Source organism: Armigeres subalbatus, chromosome 2, assembly GCF_024139115.2.
Source record: "Armigeres subalbatus isolate Guangzhou_Male chromosome 2, GZ_Asu_2, whole genome shotgun sequence".
NCBI lineage: Eukaryota > Metazoa > Arthropoda > Insecta > Diptera > Culicidae > Armigeres > Armigeres subalbatus.
Window position 1 is genome coordinate 419,335,447 of NC_085140.1, and position 19,152 is coordinate 419,354,598.

A 19,152-nucleotide genomic window follows, 5' to 3' on the forward strand; every position below is an offset into this window, starting at 1 on the left:
TCTCTGCAAGTGTCGCGAGTGTTTTTGTGGTAAACGTCCAAGATCGGAGTTAAGAATTCCGACAGAAATTCTGTCGTCAGAGTGAAATCGAACAGGTGAGAAGTGAAGAGTGGAAGAAGTAGATCTGAATTGAAGAGTGAGTGATAAATTGGCAACGGCGGAGATTTAGATAAAATTCGTCGAAAATAAAATGGGAGTTGCCGTTTGTGTTTCGATTCGAGCACAAAAAATAATATGATGTTGCGACGAGCGTGACAGGTAGTTTCGCCTGTCTGTGTTAAAATAAAAAAATACCCCTGCAAAGCCCTCCTTAGCGTGCGGTAAGACGCGCGGCACAAAGCAAGACCAGCTGAGGTGGCTGGGTTGATTCCGGTGCGGTCTAGGCGATTTTCGGATTGGAAATTGTTTCGACTTCCCAGCGCATAAAAGTATCATCGTGCTAGCCTCATGATATACGAATGCAAAAAAAACTGGCTTAGAAACCTCGCAGTTAATAACTGTGAAGTGATTAATGAATAAGCGAGGCGGCTCTGTCCCAGTGTGGGATGTAATGCCAATAGAAGAAGAAAGAGAAGGACCCTGCAAAGACGAGAGAACGGCTGAGTTTGATAGACATTAAGAAAAGTTCGATTTATCGAACCAACTAAATGAGTCGCTTAAACTGCAACAGGATGCAGCAATTTGTCGAGCAGATGAAAGTGTGTTAAGTGCAAGAAGACAAGCGCTAATAAAGCTTCCCAAGTTCAATGGTGAAGCTCGTAACTGGCCCAATTTAACAGTATTTTTTTATGATACAACCTCTGAAGGCCAGTTTTGAATCTGGAAAATTTATCGAGATTGGAGGAGGCTCTGTATGGAGATGCGCTAGAGTGTATCCAACTTAATGATCGAGCTGCAAATGTTCCGAGAATAATGCAACGCTGACGTATAACTGGAATGAAATATAAGAATTATCACAAGACCATTCAGAAGACTTAATTTCAATGTAATCATTATTATTTATCACCCAAAAAAGTATTTAAGACCATGATCATGAAATAGTTTAGGGGACAGTAATGCCGAGAAATACAGCACTTTTTGGTGGTTTCTACGTATCAGTCGCGCTCAATGCATGATTTCGTGAATGACTACTGCGATTGGCGTTTGTCTCTCCATGCTTTATCTATGGAAGTGAACCATCCACGTGGTTGAAGTGATTGTGTCGCTTAAAATGAGTATTGTACAGAATGCTCCCATTAAACCATTGGAACAGGCTAAGATGGGAAGATCTAAAAGAAAATACTATTTTAATGGGTGCGTGTTCCATAAAATAGCAGAATCCGCCATAATGATGCATTCAATCACTGCGAGACAATTATGCGTAGAAATTGCAGGACAAATAGATCTGATGTTGTTTTCAATGATTTTCGAACAAAGTTTTCTAAAAGTAAAATCTAAATGGACTTATCTATGGTAAATAGTCAAAATCAACGAAAACTAACACGGACAATTAGGGTAAATGACCAATAGTGGACCCCTACCAATAGTGGACCTCCAGCCATTTTGCATTATTACTGCACAATGTCAACATTTCGCATGAAATTTATCGGAAGAACCTACCTTACAGTCCTAGATTTGATTACATGCGTTGGAAATGCTAAAGTCAAATTAGATGATTTTTACATTCTATAAAAAATAAACACGAGGGTGCCATTATAGGAATTTTTGGGGGTAGGGAAGAAGAACGTCCAAACGGAACATGAAATCAATGAAGTGTCGACTATAGGAAGCAATTTATTACGGACCCGGGGTCTACTATAGGGCGAATTCAGTTAGACTTTAAAATGTTAATTTCAAGAATAACGTCGTGTATTTGGGTGTTTTATGTATGTATCGTGAAGAGGGATGCAGAGCTTGTTGTTAGATATCAAGCAGAGTTAATATTTTGAAAATTACTAAGCCGTTTGACAGGAAGATGTTCGCTACTAGGGGTCCACTATTGGGCATTTTACCCTATGCATCGAAGGGCAGTAAGAACTCGCTTAATCTTTCAAAGTGACTAAACATTTTTACATTAATTATTTGAATAGTCAATCAAAAGCTTTCATATTTATGTTCAGCAATAATAAAATTAATTCATGAAAAAATGTTCTTAGTCTGATCTCAATTGGATAATTAAACTGAAATTAAACTTAAAAGTGACATTTCAATAATTATCAAATAACCCTGCTCGCAGAGCAAGATTTTTGACAGATATCGAATCATTTTCCATCGATGTCCTATTGGAATTGCTACAGCACCAGCCATTCTTATAACGGGTGATTATTTAATTCTCGAACTGTCACTTTAAGTTTAATTCTCCAAATGAGACAGACCCTTAGGTCCTTTTGAAAAGTTAAGCAAACTGTGTTAACTTTTATTTTGGCTCAGTGTATGCAAGAGGTCCAATGCACCGAATGATCAATGACGTTTGAGACGGGCGCTGTTTACTAAAATGAACACTTCGAACTCGATGAAAAAGTGTCATTCTTAGTAAACAGCGCACCGCTCAAAAGTCAATGATGAACTCGTGCATTGGACCATGTGGTGGTGAGTGGTGAGGTTGACGGAGTAAACGAGTAAACTGCCGTGAATCGCATATTTCGCTTAACAATTGATTAGGCCTACAATGAAAAGTAAACAAATTCAATTTTAACACCCTTCGATAGTATCCTCTAATAGCTACTAATAGTATAAAATATTCCGCATCTTCAATTAAATTACTTAGAAAAACTAATTTTTAATTGGGCCTACAACGTGTTATTTTCAAAATATGTAGGTCCACCTAAAAACGCCAAGCCACTCGTTTTTTCTGTCTGGGATAAGTTCTCCAATTTCGGCCGATAACGGGTATTTTTCCGAACCGTCATCGGCCCGACCTCGAGAGAAAATTTCCTCCCTGAAAGCCTTATCCGTGTTTACTTTCTGAAAATGCCATAAACAAAGGGTCTATGAATGACAAGCAAATGCAGAAGACTATCAAGAGGGCCTATTCCGGAGAAAATATGAAAATAGACTTAAAATTTTATTTTAACGATTTCGACACATTTTGCATGTTTCGATGCAATTAAGATTATGGATGATAGACAGTGTTTATTATATGCTTTTGGGAGTTTTGCTGCTTAAAATAACATAATCCTGGGAAATAGAAATAGAAATTGAGATGCATTTTTCAAACAGCATTTTCTCAATGTTTACGTTTTGGCTGTAGGCCCTTTTCAAATGTTACGCGAGATTTGTCCATATGAATGGTCCAATGCACGAGTTTACTGAGTTTGAGACGGGCGCTGTTACTAGAATGAATACTTTTTCATTCATCGAGTTCGCAAGTGTTCATTTTTAGTAAACAGCGCCCGTCTCAAACGTCATTGTGTTCATTCGGCATTGGACCATAGACTTATCAGGAGTTCATCGAATTCACTCACCGAGGATTTTGACATTTGAGGGGTCGTTTTCTCGAACAAAAGTTCATTTTGTCTATTATGCGACCCGCCTCAAACGTCATAATACTTCGGGGAGCATTTTGCGTTAGTCTATAGGAAACCCAGCAAAGATGGTACTGATATGCGATTCACGGCAGTAAACGGACTGTCACTTATATAACTTTCAAACTCTAAACAAATTTTATTTTATTGTGGTTGACACAACAGTTAGTATCTAATGCGATCTTAATTTTTATTTTTATTATAAAATCAAAAACAAATCATTACATCCCTAAATCATTTGAACATATTTTTCCATGTCGCATCATATTCAGGAATCAGCTGAAATGGACCAAACAATAGAACAGACTTTTGAAGGTAGTTGCACTAACAAAATTCTGTTCAAATTTCTAATAATCAAAATCTATCAACAGTTACAGTTAAACAAGAACCCGTCGAAAATAATTATTCGAGTGCAATATCTGAAGACGTTTGCCTGCTGAACCAATTTTGTCGGCTTTGTTTACAGAACAGTTCAGTATCATTCAATCTAGAACTAACAATTCGTCAAATGTTTCAGTCGGTAACCGGCCTGGAATTAGTCGTAGAGGATAAACTGCCTACGAAAGTATGTCAATCTTGTAAGAATTCACTGGAAACCGCTACAACATCGCCAATGCTTCATAGAAAGCTATCAAAACTACAAAGCTTTAGCTATGCAAAACTCGAAAATGATTGACCTATTGTTAGAATATCAGCAAGAGGCTGAATTGGTTTTGGAAAACAACCGGTAACTGATACTGTATTGTCCACCTGTTGAGGATGGCCACATAAAGAGAGCCAGAACTCGATTTAGAGCCGAAGCGCCACCGGACCCGACAAATCGCAAAAATCAAACAAGCAAAGCTTGATCCAACAAGTGCTACATTTGCCAGGAAACATTCGAAATGCCCAAAGTCTAGAGGTTCATCTTCCGGCACACGTCGAAATGATTCCGTATCATTGCGAGGAATGTGAAACGGAAGTGACCAACCGTTAAAATCACTTCGCTTATTGTGCTACAAACACTTCCGGATGCATGCCAGTGCAATTAATGCACCAAATGTCCGTTTAGGTCATGTACGATGGTCGCCGTACGTCGCATGCAGATCTACCATGGCGAAAACAGTGACACCGAATATACATGCGAGACCTGCGGCGTCAAACTGGTCAAAGCAACGTTGGACCGGATATGCGCTTCCAAAGGCACGAGACGAGGGCGGTACACGGCTTGATGGATAAAAAGCCACCAAAACGCATCTGATTCGCCACGAAAGGAGTCACACCAACGAGCGACCTTTCGGCCATTTTGCCCTATAGTTGCTTAAACGCAGAGTGTCCGCAAACGACACGAACGCACTCACACGGTGAGAAAGGTTTCGGCTGATATGTGGCAAGCGCCACGGCTCCAATCGCTCAAATCGCACATTGCTTCGATTCACGAGGAACCTAAAATACCGGAAGGCCACTACCGATTCTATCGCGATGTGGAGGGTGTTCTCACTACCACCAAAAAGGAGCGTTTACAATCAACAGCGATCCACCAGCTCAAGTTCCAGTGTTTGCTTTGCGAAACGGTTTGCACGGACAGCGGCTGAGATGCATCAGTTTGTCCACACCGGAATTAAGAGTTTCACTGCAAGCAATGTCCGAAAAGTTTCCTCAAGGTAGGAAAAAGAGTGGGTCACGTCCGATTAATAATTATTTTCCTAATTTTTCTTTTAGATCAACATGAGACAGCGCACACCAATACAACGCCGTTTCCATGCGAAATATGTGGCAAAATATTTATGCGCCAACGAAGTCTTAAGCAGCACCTATTGAAGCATACCGATTTTACCATGAACTTTGAGTAATTTATATTCTTGATTGTTTCAACTGTGGTTAGATTGAAAACGACATATTTTTGTTTTAGATGCGGACACTGCAGCAAAAATTCATATCGTGAGCTAGTGAGGCACGAAAACGCATAAAAAGCTACGACCACTGCTGGAGCAAACATAGAAAATATTGATTCGTAATCGTAAAGCAAGAACAGAACAGAATTGATTAAATGTTACTACACATTACTCGTAAATTTGCCCTTAAGATCAACGAATTCACCTATGATCATGCTGTGTTCAGCTAGTCGTACCGCATAAGGAAAATAGTTCGGCTTCTTCTTAAATGGATTAGCATCATCTCCAACCCTAAACTTTTATTCCTTTCATTTCCACATTCCTGAATTTCGCTTTCAACGATACTTGCTTTTTGTAGGCCTTGATTTCTCTTGGTCGGTGGTTTTGTTTTCTTCTTGTCCAAATATGGGTCCGTTCGACGATTTTCGGCTGCACTTTCGGTACCAGAGTGATTTCTTTGGTTTCCGGTTTAGTTCGATTCTTTTTCGCATTTTCTGATCTCCATTCTTCTGCTCTAGCAGCAAAATCTTCTGGTGGATTTCTTTTACCACTTTCCGATAATTGAACCGTATCGACGACCATCAAGGTAGGACCCTGTAGAAGAAAAGCTTTCTGGAAATAAATCAAATGTTACAGTTAACAGTAACGATTGGCATATTCCTATAAAGTTACCTGGAATCCTTCTGCATCGAGCATCTCGACAAACGCAAACCGACAGCCTCTTTCGGTATTCGAACGCTCTTCACTCGACCGCCCCTTCCTAAAATGCTCCTCGATTTCTTCCTTCGCCTCGAGAAGTTCACGTTCGAAACGTTCAACACTAATCGTTTGTTATTTTGATCGTCTGTAGGATATCGGCTATCTGGCCTTTGGTCAATGTTGGTAGATTAACATCCTCGTCATCCTCATCCTCGCTAGATTCATCTTCCGATACTTGCACAGCCGATCCACGCTATCCACATCTTTGGCACTTGTTTTGGGAGGAAACTCTTCGGCAACGGTTTTCGGTATCTTTGTCAGCGTCAGTGACGGTCCATTCGTAATCGGATCCACTGTCGTCTTCCATTTGCTGTTGCTGCTTACTGCTGCGAACGGTATAGTGTTTTCTAGACATTTTTGAACCACCAGGAGATAACGCCAGAAAAACGAGAAAACCAAATCAACAAAACGTGCTTGCAGTTGCCAGCAGGGAGAAAAACGAGAAAACCCGGACAAACAAGAACGAAACAAGCAACAAAAACACCAAAAATAAAAAAAACACCAAGCTGACAACCGAAGGGCTCACATGGCGTTCTATAAAAGTCAGAACTCAGAAAAAAATGTTTGCAGAAAAAGTTTCACACGGAGATTTTCGTTTACTCATTTGGTAATTTAGGCTTTGGTCCGATTCGCGAATTAAAATCAAATTAAACTTAAAAATGACAGTTCAAAAATTTGTCAATAACTCTGCACGCAGAGCAAGATTATTTTTGACAGATATTGAATCATTTTTGATAGATGTTTTGTTGGTCCTGTGGGTAGCACCAGCCATTCTTATGACAGGGATTTCATAATTTCCGAACTGTCACTTTTGAGTTTAATTTTATTTTAATTCGCGAATCGGACCAAAGCCTTAATGGGTATTTTTTGTGCTAGGGCTCATTCACAAATTACATAACACTTTAGGGGGTGGGAGGGTGTCTGTCCGAGCGTTACGGCCCATACAAATTTTAGAACCCTTCCATACAAAATAGTTGAGGGGGTGGGTGGGGGTTGAAAATGGTCTATTTTAGCGTTATGTAATTTGTGAATGAACCCATCTCTTTCTCCCTGCAGAAATTTTTTTATTGAAAATTTCTTAAAAAAGGCGAAATGCATCAAAGATCTTGCAAGAAGTTTCCAACCAAAATGCAAGCAGCGACCTGTCAACTTTTTTGCAGGATTTAAAAGTCTGATTGATTACCTGATCGAATAGAGGTAATAAACTATAGAGGACGATTGTCGCTGCGGTTCCCTTTGTTATCGTCCCCAAACATGTCGGGTACCTATCTGTCAAACTCTCGATTTTCCTTCGTTGACATTTAGTGCCCTATCCTCGCCAGCAAAAGATGTTTCGCCAGTGACGACAGCGACAATCTCCCTCTATAGTTTATTACATCTATTCCTGATCGCCATGCATATTATTGTCGGCGTAGCACCAAGTTAGAATTCGGAAGTCGGGACTTCCGAACTGAACTTTCTTCCGAAGTTTTATCTGTCAAACTAATTGTTGCGTTGTTTAGCTCATCTTTAGGCGAATCCAGCGCACTGTAATCGCGATTCGCTGGTTGGGCCACGACCCCGGGTCCAACTAACGAATTCGGTTTTTTAGTTAGGTCAACTGACAGCCATTTGAGCACGTGTATTTCGATTTGAACATCACAAATGACGTCCAGTGACGCCCAATCCGTTTTCCGTGTTTACATTGAAATTGAGTGTTGCTGAGTTGGGCCATGCCCCAACCAGCGGAGGCCCAACTAAAAAGTGACCCAAGTATTAAAATCCTAACCAGCGAATCACGACTGTACTTCCAAAGTGGGGAAAGTTGCCTGTATCTGGAGAAAAATCCAACTTCGGTATAAAAAGCGTTATACATTTGTTCCGGATAGACAATATGTACAATGGGCCCTCCTTAGCCGTGAGGTAAGATGCGCGGCTACAAAGCAAGATCATACTGAGGGTGGCTGGTTTCGATTCCCGGGTGCCGGTGTAGGCAATTTCGGTTTGAAATTGCCTGACTTCCCGGGCATAAAAGATCATCGTGTTATAGCCTCAGATATATGAATGCGAAAATGGTAACTTGGCTTAGAAACCTCGCAGTTAATAACTGTGGAAGTGCTTAATGAACACTAAGCTACGAGGCGGCAATGTCCCAGTGGTAGGCTGACCAGATCATTTCGGTGAAAAAACGGGACAAACGCCCTTGCAAAACAGGAGATGTAAAATACTGGACTACAAATATCACTATTCAAAGGGACGCTGACAAAAATACGAATGAACAGAAAATTACGCATCTTCCAATATTTTGAAAAAATTGAAAAAATTGAATATTGAAATCTTATTTTAATCTACTCTTTGACATGCGTTAAGGATTTTATTATTGATCAATATCAAAAACTTTTCCCATTCTGAACAATTACAAATAACAAACCTAAGGCCCGTTTTGGCCATTAGAATAATAAAAAAACCCAGATTAATCCACCTAGCGGTGATGGTGCCTTTCTCGTTCGTTCAAAGGTTTGAAAATTTCAAATACACTATGTGGATTGGTCTTATTTTTCATATTTGTTTATATGCATAAAAAATCTCGCCAAACGCAATGTTGCAAACAAACTGACGAGCATAAGAACAAAAATGGCATTTTATTTAGTAGTTTTAAAATTAGTATTTTCCATAACTTTGACCAATTGCTGATCCGGCCAAGTTTCTATAGGAAACAATGGGACAATATTCTGCGTCGAATGCAATCTGTTGCAAAGACTGAGAAGCACATATTACATCAATCACAGGACTTATATATGACCGGATTCACACATGGTTACTGCAACCAGATTTGTTGAAATTGTGTTGTTTGGGGAATAGATGAAGTCTAAATGCTAAGAAAGTGAGCTAGACTTTTTGAACTCTTTTCACAATAAATAGTAATTTGACCATAACATCTAAGCCCATAGTCCGATCTGGCTAATTTTCAATAAGAAAATATGAGACATTCTGCGTCGAATGCAATTTAATGCGAGCGAAAGTGACTGAAAAACGAGGGAAAATTGAAAATTGAAAAAATGAGGAAAAGTGCTCGAAAAATGAGGGAAAATTTTTTGTATCGATTTTTTCATAAAAAAATGGTATAATTTTCGATCCCATAGTCCGATATGCACTTTCAATAGGAAACAACGGACAGGATCCTGCATCGAATGCAACTTGTTGTGAGCAAATCGATTGAGGATAAGTGCCCGTGAGTGAATTTTTACGCGATTTTTCGTATGATAGTTTGGCCATAACTTTCGATCCCATAGTTCGATCTGGCCAATTTCAAATAGAAAACAATGGGACAAGATTCTGCATCGAATGCAACTTGTTGCGAGCAAATCGGTTGAAAATAAGTTCCCAAAAATGAGTGACATTTTTACGCGATTTTTCGTATGAACTTGTTTTGGCCATAACTTCGATCCCATAGTCCGATCTGGCCAATTTCAAATGAAAACAATGAGACAGGATTCTGCATCGAATGCAACTTGTTGCGAGCAAACTGGTTGAGGATAAGTGCCCGAAAAATGAGTGACATTTTTACGCGATTTTTCGTATGAATTTGTATTTGGCATAACTCTGATCCCATAGTCCGATCTGACCAATTTCAAAGGAAACAATGGGACAGGATTTCGCGTCGAATGCAACTTGTTGCGCAAATCGGTTGAAGATAAGTGCCCGAAAATGAGTGACATTTTTACGGGATTTTTCAGTGAATTTGTATTTTGGCATAACTCTGATCCCATAGTCCGATCTGACCAATTTCAAAGGAAACAATGACAGGATTCTGCGTCGAATGCAACTTGTTGCAAGTAAATCGGTTGAGGATAAGTGCCCGAAAATGAGTGACATTTTGCAATTTTTCGTATGAATTTGTATTTTGCTATAACTCTGATCCCATAGTCCGATCTGACCAATTTCAAATAGGAAACAATGGGACAGGATTCTGCGTCGAATGAACTTGTTGCAAGCAAATCGGTTGAAGATAAGTGCCGAAAAATGAGTGACATTTTTACGCGATTTTTCGTATGAATTTGTATTTTTATAACTTGATCCCATAGTCCGATCTGACCAATTTCAAATAGGAAACAATGGGGCAGGATTCTGCGTCGAATGCAACTTGTTGCAAGCAAATCGGGAGGATAAGTGCCGAAAAATGAGTGACATTTTTGAGTAGTTTTTGCACACACACACACACACACATACACACACAACACACACACACACACACACACACACACACACACACACACACACACACACACACACACACACAGACATCACCTCGATCTGTCGAACTGAGTCGATTGGTATAACACTATGGGTCCTGCCTTCTATAAAAAGTTTGTTTTTGGAGCGATCATATAGCCTTTACCGTATAGGGTAAAATGCCCAATAGTGGACCCCCTAGTAGCGGAATTTTGCTCTTCCTATCATATGGTGGGGGAAATTTCAACATATTATTTCTGCTTGATATCTTATAACAAGTTCTGCATCTCCTCTTCACGATAGATACATAAACACTCAAATCACGACGTTATTCGTTGAAATTAACATTTTAAAGTCTGACTGAATTGCCCATAGTAGACCCCTGGTCCTAATAGAAATTGCTTCCCATAGTCAACACTTCATTTGATTTTCATGTCCGTTTCGACGTTCTTCCCTATTATGGACCAAAATATTCCTATAATGGACACTCGTGTTCATTTTTATAGAATTGTAAAAATCATATAATTTATTTTCCATAGCATTTCCAATGCATGTAATCAAATCATAGAACTGTAAGGTAGGTTCTCCGATGGAGTTTTATAACAAAATGTTTACATTGTGCTGTAATAATGCAAAAATGCCTGAAGGGTCCACTATTGGTTGGGGGTCCACTATTGGGCACTTTACCCTACTTAGTATACGAGAAAGGCAAAAATGGTATAATTTTCGATCCCATAGTCCGATATGGCCAATTTTCAATAGGAAACAACGGGACAGGATCCTCATGTATATAACACGTAACTGAACGAAGCATGCCACTGATTCGACTTCCTCTCTGGAGCCACCAAATGTCTAAAGCGTACCGAGGTCGGCGATTACGATAGGGGCTTTCGGATTAAGAAATCAACCCTGCGTGAATGCTAGCTAAGAACCAATTTTATTTTGCTACCTTATATAATAGTATGTACAAAGAATGAAAATGAATATGTTCTATCTAATCCTAAACAAATAATTATCTCAAGACAAGACATGCGGCACGCCGATTGCATTATGCAAAGGCCAAACGATGATTAAATGAGGCATACATAATATCGATTATAAAATTATGAACATCGCGTTCGTTACACTATAGATAACTCATAAATAATTATAATGCTATGTTTAGACAAGGCAAGCGAATTGAGCAAGTCGCTTTAATCGAACGCGAATTGAACGAGTAAACACCTTAATTCAATTCACTCGAACGAAACGAAAATTGAACATTCAACTTTTGGCAAGTCAATTGAATTCAACTGAGTTGTTCAATTCACTTGCCCTGTCAAAACGTAGCAGAAGATTGGTTGTTCAAACCATATGCAAAAAAAATCGGAATCATTTCAAAAAGTAAAAAAAAAACGACTAGAAGGAAAATGGGGTTTGCTCTCTGACAACCACAGGTTGTCCGGTAGTGCTGACAGAAACATTACGAGCCTTATCGAAACAAACGTGGATTTTCGACAAAATACTGGTAATTTAGATCAAAGAGCAGCTGTTATAACGAGCGTCTTAAAATCCTCTACCAATCAATTAGTTGAACAGAAATTAGTAACTTTGGATAATTCAAACAGCTGGTACAATCTAGATCTTTTACGTCTTAAACGTAAAAGAGATAAGTTGTACAAAAAATGTCGTAAAAGTAATAATGAAAATCATTGGAATAGGTAACAGGTTGCGCGGAATAAATATTCGCAATGTTTAAAGCATACTCGATGCGAATATATTCAGAGGAAAATTTATCAGCATCAAAACAACAGCAGAGTTCTGGAAAATATTAAAATCATTGTTAAAACCTAGTTCTTGTAAACCGCGATCCATAACTTGTAATGGCACATTAGAAGAGTCGGAAGAAGTAATCGCGTCTAAATTCAATGATTATTTTATTGAAAGCGTTTCAACCATTAACCGATCTATCGAGTTAGTGGATGAACCTGACGAAATAAAACAGCCAGTTAACAGTAACTTGAGATTCAAAGGTTTTCACCCCATAACATTTCAAGAACTTGAAACGATTTGTTTTAATCTAGGAAAAACGGCTGGTATTGATAATGTTAATGCTAAAATTATACAAGATTGCTTTCATGTCATCGGACCCAACCTGCTGGACCTGATAAATGAATCATTGCAAACTGGGCAGTGGGCACGTGCCGCAAGTTTGGAAGGAATCCCTAGTTATTCCAATTCAAAAAGTTGCTGGAACGATTAAAGCCGAAGAGTTTCGTCCCATCAACATGTTGCACACAGTAGAGAAAATTTTAGAATTTGTTGTTAAAGGCCAGCTACTTATGTATTTAAATAGTAATAACTTGTTTATACCGGAACAATCGGGATACCGGGAGGGTCACTCCTGCGAAACCGCTTTGAACTTGGTATTAGCTAAATGGAAAGAAAGCATAGAGCATAAAGATACGATTGTTGCTGTGTTCTTGGATTTTAAACGCGCTTTTGAGACAATTTCTAGGCCCTTATTGTTGAAAACTTTGAAGCGCTTTGGAATTTCAGGTTCTGCATGGTTTAAAAGCTATTTATCTGACAGAACTCAACGGACTGCTTTTAATGATTCTGTACCTCGTCCCGTGGAGAACACCCTAGGAGTGCCACAGGGAAGTGTATTGGGGCCCCTTTTGTTTATTATGGGTCTGTCTCAATTGGATAATTAAACTCAAATTAAACTTAAAAGTGACAGTTCAATAATTATCGAATAACCCTGCTGGATGAGCAGGATTACTTTTGACAGATATCGAATCATTCTTGATCGATGTCTTATTGGAATTGCTGGGTAGCACGTAGCCATTCTTATGGCCGGGTGATTTTTAAATTTTCGAACTGTCAGTTTTAAGTAACATTAAATTTAATTCGGGAAATGAGACAGAGCCATGTATATAAATGACATGCGACGGGTTTTACGTTTTTGTGATATAAATTTATTTGCAGACGATACTGTGTTATTCATTGCAGCTAGAGACTTAGAAGATGCGATTGAACGCTTGAATGAAGATTTGCATTCTTTAAGTAGATGGTTGAAGTACAAACAGTTGAAATTGAATATTAGCAAAACAAAGTACATGATTATTTCGCGAAATCGTTCAATTGATAATGTCTCTGTGAAAATTGATGACGAGACACTTGATCGCGTACGGGAAATTAAATATCTTGGCGTGATTATTGATGATAAATTGAAATTTGACCAACACATTGACAATGTCATCAAGAAAATAGCCAAGAAGTATGGAATCCTCTGTCGACTGAAAAACGAATTAAATATTGCTAGCAAAATACAGTTGTACAAATCAATCATCTCTCCTCACTTGGACTTTTGTCCTTCCATTTTGTTTTTAGCAAATCAGACACAAATATCGAGATTGCAGCGTTTGCAAATAAGATTATGCGTTTGATTTTGATATGTAGCAGATTCACTTCCTCAACTTTTTTGTTGGATGCTTTGCAGTGGCTCTCGGTGAAGCAAAGAATTGTGTATTTGACAATGGTGTTCATTTTTAAAGTAATTAACGGATTACTGTCTCGATATTTGTGTGATCGAATTGAAAGAGGAAGTGACATTCATAGATATAACACTAGAAACGCGGAAGATATAAGAACACCATACTTTTTGCATGGAGCTTCACAAAATTCTTTGTTTTTTAAAGGTATCAATTATTTCAATTCGATGCCTACACATATCAAACGTGCAACGACATTATCACAGTTTAAGAGACTTTGTGTTTCACACGTAAAAGCTGCCTTGCCTTTTAAGCAGCTACTTAGAGCAAGATTACCGGTGGTGAGTTTAAGCCGTTTGGCAGCGCATTATCAATACTTGACACTTTACCGGTCGCTACTAAACGCGCTGCTATAACAGTAGCGCGACTGACAGGTGACCAAATTTGGTAGCGCGATAAGAGCGCTGCTATTTGATGAACTGTCAACTGTCAAACGTCACCGGTACGGAATACAGCAACCAAATTGAGAGCAGAAAATAGTGACCGATACGGAAACGAGTGACGAAACTAAAATGAAAGCGCTGCGCGGGTGATTAAAATGCTCGCGACCGATAATGATGCTCTTAGTTGACTTTTTATAATTCAATAAATTTTGTATCTTGACGAAGTTTGACCTACGGATTGTTTGTTTGGACAATTGTATTTTTTTATTTATTGAGGCACTGATAAACTGTTTTGTTCGCCTCGATGATGATGATGATGGATTTTATATATATTGACGTAATTGTAATTTGACCTTTTTTTGTGTAGTCTACAAAAGTTTGAGTCTCGCGCGCGCAAAGCAGATTTGGATGATTTTTAAAATTTATGTACAGACTTGCGCATTTTCAACTGTTTGAATGATTCTTCGGATTAGTAAATGGGCTATCTGGTAGAGTTTTGTTCCCGTGGTTGATGCCGAAACTTTTGATATCGACGGAGAGGTAACACAAGTTTTAGTTTTGTTGACGACTTAGATTATTAATTTTATTGATGCTTACGAGTGATAAACGTTAAGTGGTCTTGTATAAACATGAAACGCGATTCTTGGTGGAACTTTTGAAATCTGTGCGAGAGGTATCACAAGTTTGGCATTTTAGTATAAACTCGAAGTATCACTACCGATGCTTATGAGAATCTGTAGATGAAAACAACAGTTTTTTTTTTTCTTAATTAACCTTTTTTGCTGGATAGTAATGAAAAGTTATGTAATTCATATCTGTGATGGTAATCAGATCGTTTTTGTTTTTTACAAATCTGATTAAATTGTTATTATATCATTCAATTAATTATCTTAAAGATAAATCGTCTAGCTCAAACCTTTGTAGGGGTATGTGGCGGGACCATCATCATCATCATCATCATCATCTTGAGTCACGTGATATACGATAAAATGCTAAAATGTAAAAAAGTGCGACAAAAGTTGTTATTTTTCTGATCATTTTTTTATTTTTATCATTGCGTCCATAACTGTTCTAATGGCTAATCCATTACCTGTATTGCAATTAAAACAAATCACACATTTTTTATTTGTCAGATAATGTAATCGAAAATGTAACATCATCTGCTTCTTCAATTTTACATTCTTGTCCAGACTGACTCAACTGTAAGCCAAATTCTGCATTATCGCCCTGCCCTTGCTGGGCACCGTGATGCTGCTCTGTTTGAGCCTGATCCTTCTTATCTCCCAAATGCATCGCTGTCTGATGTCTTCGCACTAAATTCGGCTCTGCGAATCGTTTTCCACAATCCCCGCACGCATATCGTTTCGAATGGCGAGCTTTGTGGCGCGATATGGCGGTACCGCTGTACGTTTCATATCGACATCCTTCCTTCACACACTGAAACAACTTTCGCCCGTCCGGGGCTATGACGAAAGGATTTCTATCCGCCCTGAGTGCCGGCGTTCTGCCCATATGGAAACGCTCCTGATGCTTTCTGAGTGTCACGCTATCTCTGAAGCTGCGACCACAATCCTCACACCTATGGCACCGTTCGTTTGTGTGGATCCGTTTGTGTGTCAACAAATTGCATGCTCTGCTAAACCGTTTCGGGCAGTACGGACAAGCAAAATTCTTTTCACCCGTGTGCTTCCGTTTGTGTCTCGTCAGCAGAATACTGGAACCGCATGTTTCGCCGCAGACATCACACCGATACTTGCCATTGGCTTTGTAACGGTGACGCCGCACGTGTGCCTGGAACGAACGCTTCTGATTGAATGTCTTGCCACAGTAATCGCAAGTCAGTCCTTCCGTGCCAGACATGTGAGTGCTCCAAATGTGAGTGTATTGACTTCCGCTGGATATAAATCGACGGTAGCATTTTGTGCATTTATAAGGCAAACGATGCATTAAACGGTGTCGATTCAATGTTATGACACTCTTAGAGATGACCGGTTCATCGTCGGTGCTGCATGTTTCGCAACGATGAGGAACCATTTCAATGTGCACATTAAAGTGCTCGTCTCGCTGCTCCAAGCTGTCGTGCGCTGTATCACAGATATAACAGGTTGTCTGAGGGAATTGTGCGAGCAAATTTGCATCAGCCTTTGCATTTCTATTGATTCCACTCAGATCATTTTTAGGGCGCTCCTTTTTCCTACTCTTGGGCTTCACTAAATCTTTCCACGAATAGACGAATTTCTCGCTTTTGAGTGGCGTAGTATCCGTGTTCTGCATACTTGGTCCATCAGTTTCGAGAATTGCTACTTTCATCAACTCATTTTCTAAATCCTCGTTTTTTATCTTAACCGAATCGGTCAATCCTTCAACTGGCTCATCTGGTATTGACGAATCCCCTATTTCATCTTCAAGACATTCGTACTGTTCAAACTCTATAATCTCCACCTTTTGATTGTCCGTTTCTTCATCAACGGTTTCCTCAGGTGAAACTCGTTCTCCTTCCCGAGAAACATTACAATTTATCTCCTCCATCTCGGCTTTGGTCGTCTCCAGGACATTCCTACTTTCCTTCAATACCTCATCAGTATAGCTGCCAACGACCGGCTCAAACTGGGCATAATATCCGGCCAATCGATTCTCCACGGCCATTTTGAGCAGCAGTTCAGTGCCATTGAGAAACTCCTGTCGCACGTTGTAGGCAAAATCCAGCTTGGTCATACAGTTGGAGCAGATCTTGGTTGGAAACAGAGGGTTAGCCTCGAGTTCGACCCCGGTCACCATTAGCAGCATTTCCATGACCGTCACAGTTTCTATTTTGGCCACCAACGGGAGCAGGAAACTGGAAGACTTCTTTAGGCACAGTCGGCAAAAACGATTGCGTGAGGCGAGTGCCGATGCCGGGTAGACGGGTTCGCTCGAGGTCATTACTGGCGGGATATGTTTTGAATTTGAATGGCAATCACTTTTTTATTATATTATAAACATACTCACTATCTTCAACAAAGTTGTCCTCAGTGTAATTGCGGGGTATTTCCGGACAGGTTCGATTACTGGTGTTAATTGATTGCATTTTAAATATGAATCGCTCGAGCTGGGTCTGTTTTAAAAAGTTTTTTATTTTATTTTTGTGTGGTTTTGTTGTTGTGTTGTGATTCGCGAAGTCGAAGCAAAATTCTTCACACAAACAATGACAGTTCTTTATGGGTTTTTACAGTAGAGCAACAGAGAGGAGGAGATGGCGGCCATGTTTCACTCAAACTCTGACAGATAGCAATGGGATTTCCCATAGGAGGGAAGAGCAGAATTTGCTTCGACTTCGCGAATTCTCTCATCGGTGCGCGGCGGTTGTGGGTGGAGAAAAAGGAGTAAAAACCTTTGTGGCAAATTTGTACATATGGAACTCTTGAAGGCTAACTTCGACCAGTGGACTGCAGCGGCTGCTGGGGCTGCGGATCATGGATGCCAGGTGATATTTTTATATTATCTTGTAAAATTGTCTTCAGATCTTCAGACCTCTCGAGAGGTCTGTCAAAAGACATTTTAGTTACTAGATCAAGACAAAATTTTCAAAACGACTTATCTGCTTTTGTAAACAAAGATTCAAACGACGATTTGAGGAATCTGATAGCTCTCCCACGCAAACCAACACCATCAATAGGTAGGTGGAGGATTCCGCTGCCTGTTGATGGTGTTGGTTTGCGTGGGAGAGCTATCAGATTCGTCAAATCGTCGTTTGAATCTTTGTTTACAAAAGCAGATAAGTCGTTTTGAAAATTTTGTCTTGAGATAAAGATAAAAGATAAATATTTTAGTTAGATAAAGATTGTCGCTGTCGTCGCTGTCCGGAAAATCTTTTGCTGGCGAGGATAGGGGAGCTAAATGTCAAAGAAGGAAAATCCATACGATTTGACAAGTATGTACCACACATGTTCCGACAGCAGAACAAAGGGAACCGAAGCGACAATCTTTATCTATAGTAACTAAAATATCTTTTATAAAGATTGTCGCTTCGGTTCCCTTTGTTCTGCTGTCCGGAGCATGTTGGGTACCAAGCTGTCAAATCGTATGGATTTTCCTTCTTTGACATTCAGCTCCCCTATGCAACATGTTCCAAAAAATACTAAGGGTCTGTCTCAATTGGATAATTAAACTGAAATTAAACTTAAAAGTGACATTTCAATAATTATCGAATAACCCTGCTCGCAGAGCAAGATTACTTTTGACAGATATCGAATCATTTTCCATCGATGTCCTGTTGGAATTGCTGGGTAGCACCAGCCATTCTTATAACGGGGTGAATTTTTAATTTTCGAACTGTCACTTTTAAGTTTAATTCTCCAAATGAGACAGACCCTAAATAATTCTAAGATTTTTATGATTATTGATTTTTACATGGTACAGTAGTTCGATAACTGCAAGTCATTTAACTGCAATGCTTTTTAACTGCAATTCGATAGTTGCAACAGTTTTGCAGTTATCGAACTGCTAAACTTCAAACTTATGTCAAACTCAATGACAGCTGCATTACGCTGCACATTAAGGTCTGTCTCATTTGGAGAATTAAACTTAAAAATGACAGTTCGAAAATTAAGAAATCACCCCGTTATAAGAATGGCTGGTGCTACCCAGCAATTCCAACAGGACATCGATGGAAAATGATTCGATATCTGTCAAAAGTAATCTTGCTCTGCGAGCAGGGTTATTTGATAATTATTGAAATGTCACTTTTAAGTTTAATTTCAGTTTAATTATCCAATTGAGACAGACCCTTAGATGCACTTTTATTGCATCTTACGTCGATTGACAATCGTTTGACGTCTAGAATGCATTGCAGTTATCGAACGGCATTCGTTAACTGAAAAGTAATTATTTTGCAGTTATCGAACAA

At 39.3% G+C, this 19,152-nt stretch overlaps 1 protein-coding gene, 1 long non-coding RNA gene and 2 pseudogenes across 3 annotated transcripts; 2 read left to right on the forward strand and 2 right to left on the reverse strand.

Moving 5' to 3' along the window:
- The first annotated feature begins 3,556 nt into the window (after window positions 1-3,556).
- Window positions 3,557-4,098, forward strand: LOC134217727 (uncharacterized). Its single transcript, XR_009981144.1, has 3 exons — window positions 3,557-3,667; window positions 3,776-3,818; window positions 3,875-4,098. It is a non-coding gene; the product is annotated as an uncharacterized LOC134217727 (long non-coding RNA).
- Window positions 4,099-4,867: 769 nt separating this feature from the next.
- On the forward strand, window positions 4,868-5,452 carry LOC134210308 (gastrula zinc finger protein XlCGF46.1-like; annotated as a pseudogene).
- A 216-nt stretch (window positions 5,453-5,668) lies between these two features.
- Window positions 5,669-6,491, reverse strand: LOC134210309 (uncharacterized; annotated as a pseudogene).
- An 8,795-nt stretch (window positions 6,492-15,286) lies between these two features.
- On the reverse strand, window positions 15,287-17,558 carry LOC134217729 (zinc finger protein 721-like). Of its 2 annotated transcripts, none has more exons than XM_062696538.1 (2): window positions 17,256-17,558; window positions 15,287-17,191 (listed from the first exon to the last, which is right to left on the reverse strand). In XM_062696538.1, the coding sequence occupies exons 1-2, from the start codon at window positions 17,332-17,334 to the stop codon at window positions 15,390-15,392; spliced, it is 1,881 nt and encodes a 626-aa protein (XP_062552522.1). In that variant the 5' UTR covers window positions 17,335-17,558; the 3' UTR covers window positions 15,287-15,389. The 2 variants fall into 2 exon arrangements, with proteins under 2 accessions (XP_062552522.1, XP_062552523.1); XM_062696539.1 differs by having other exon boundaries at window positions 17,252-17,409.
- Window positions 17,559-19,152: the final 1,594 nt, after the last annotated feature.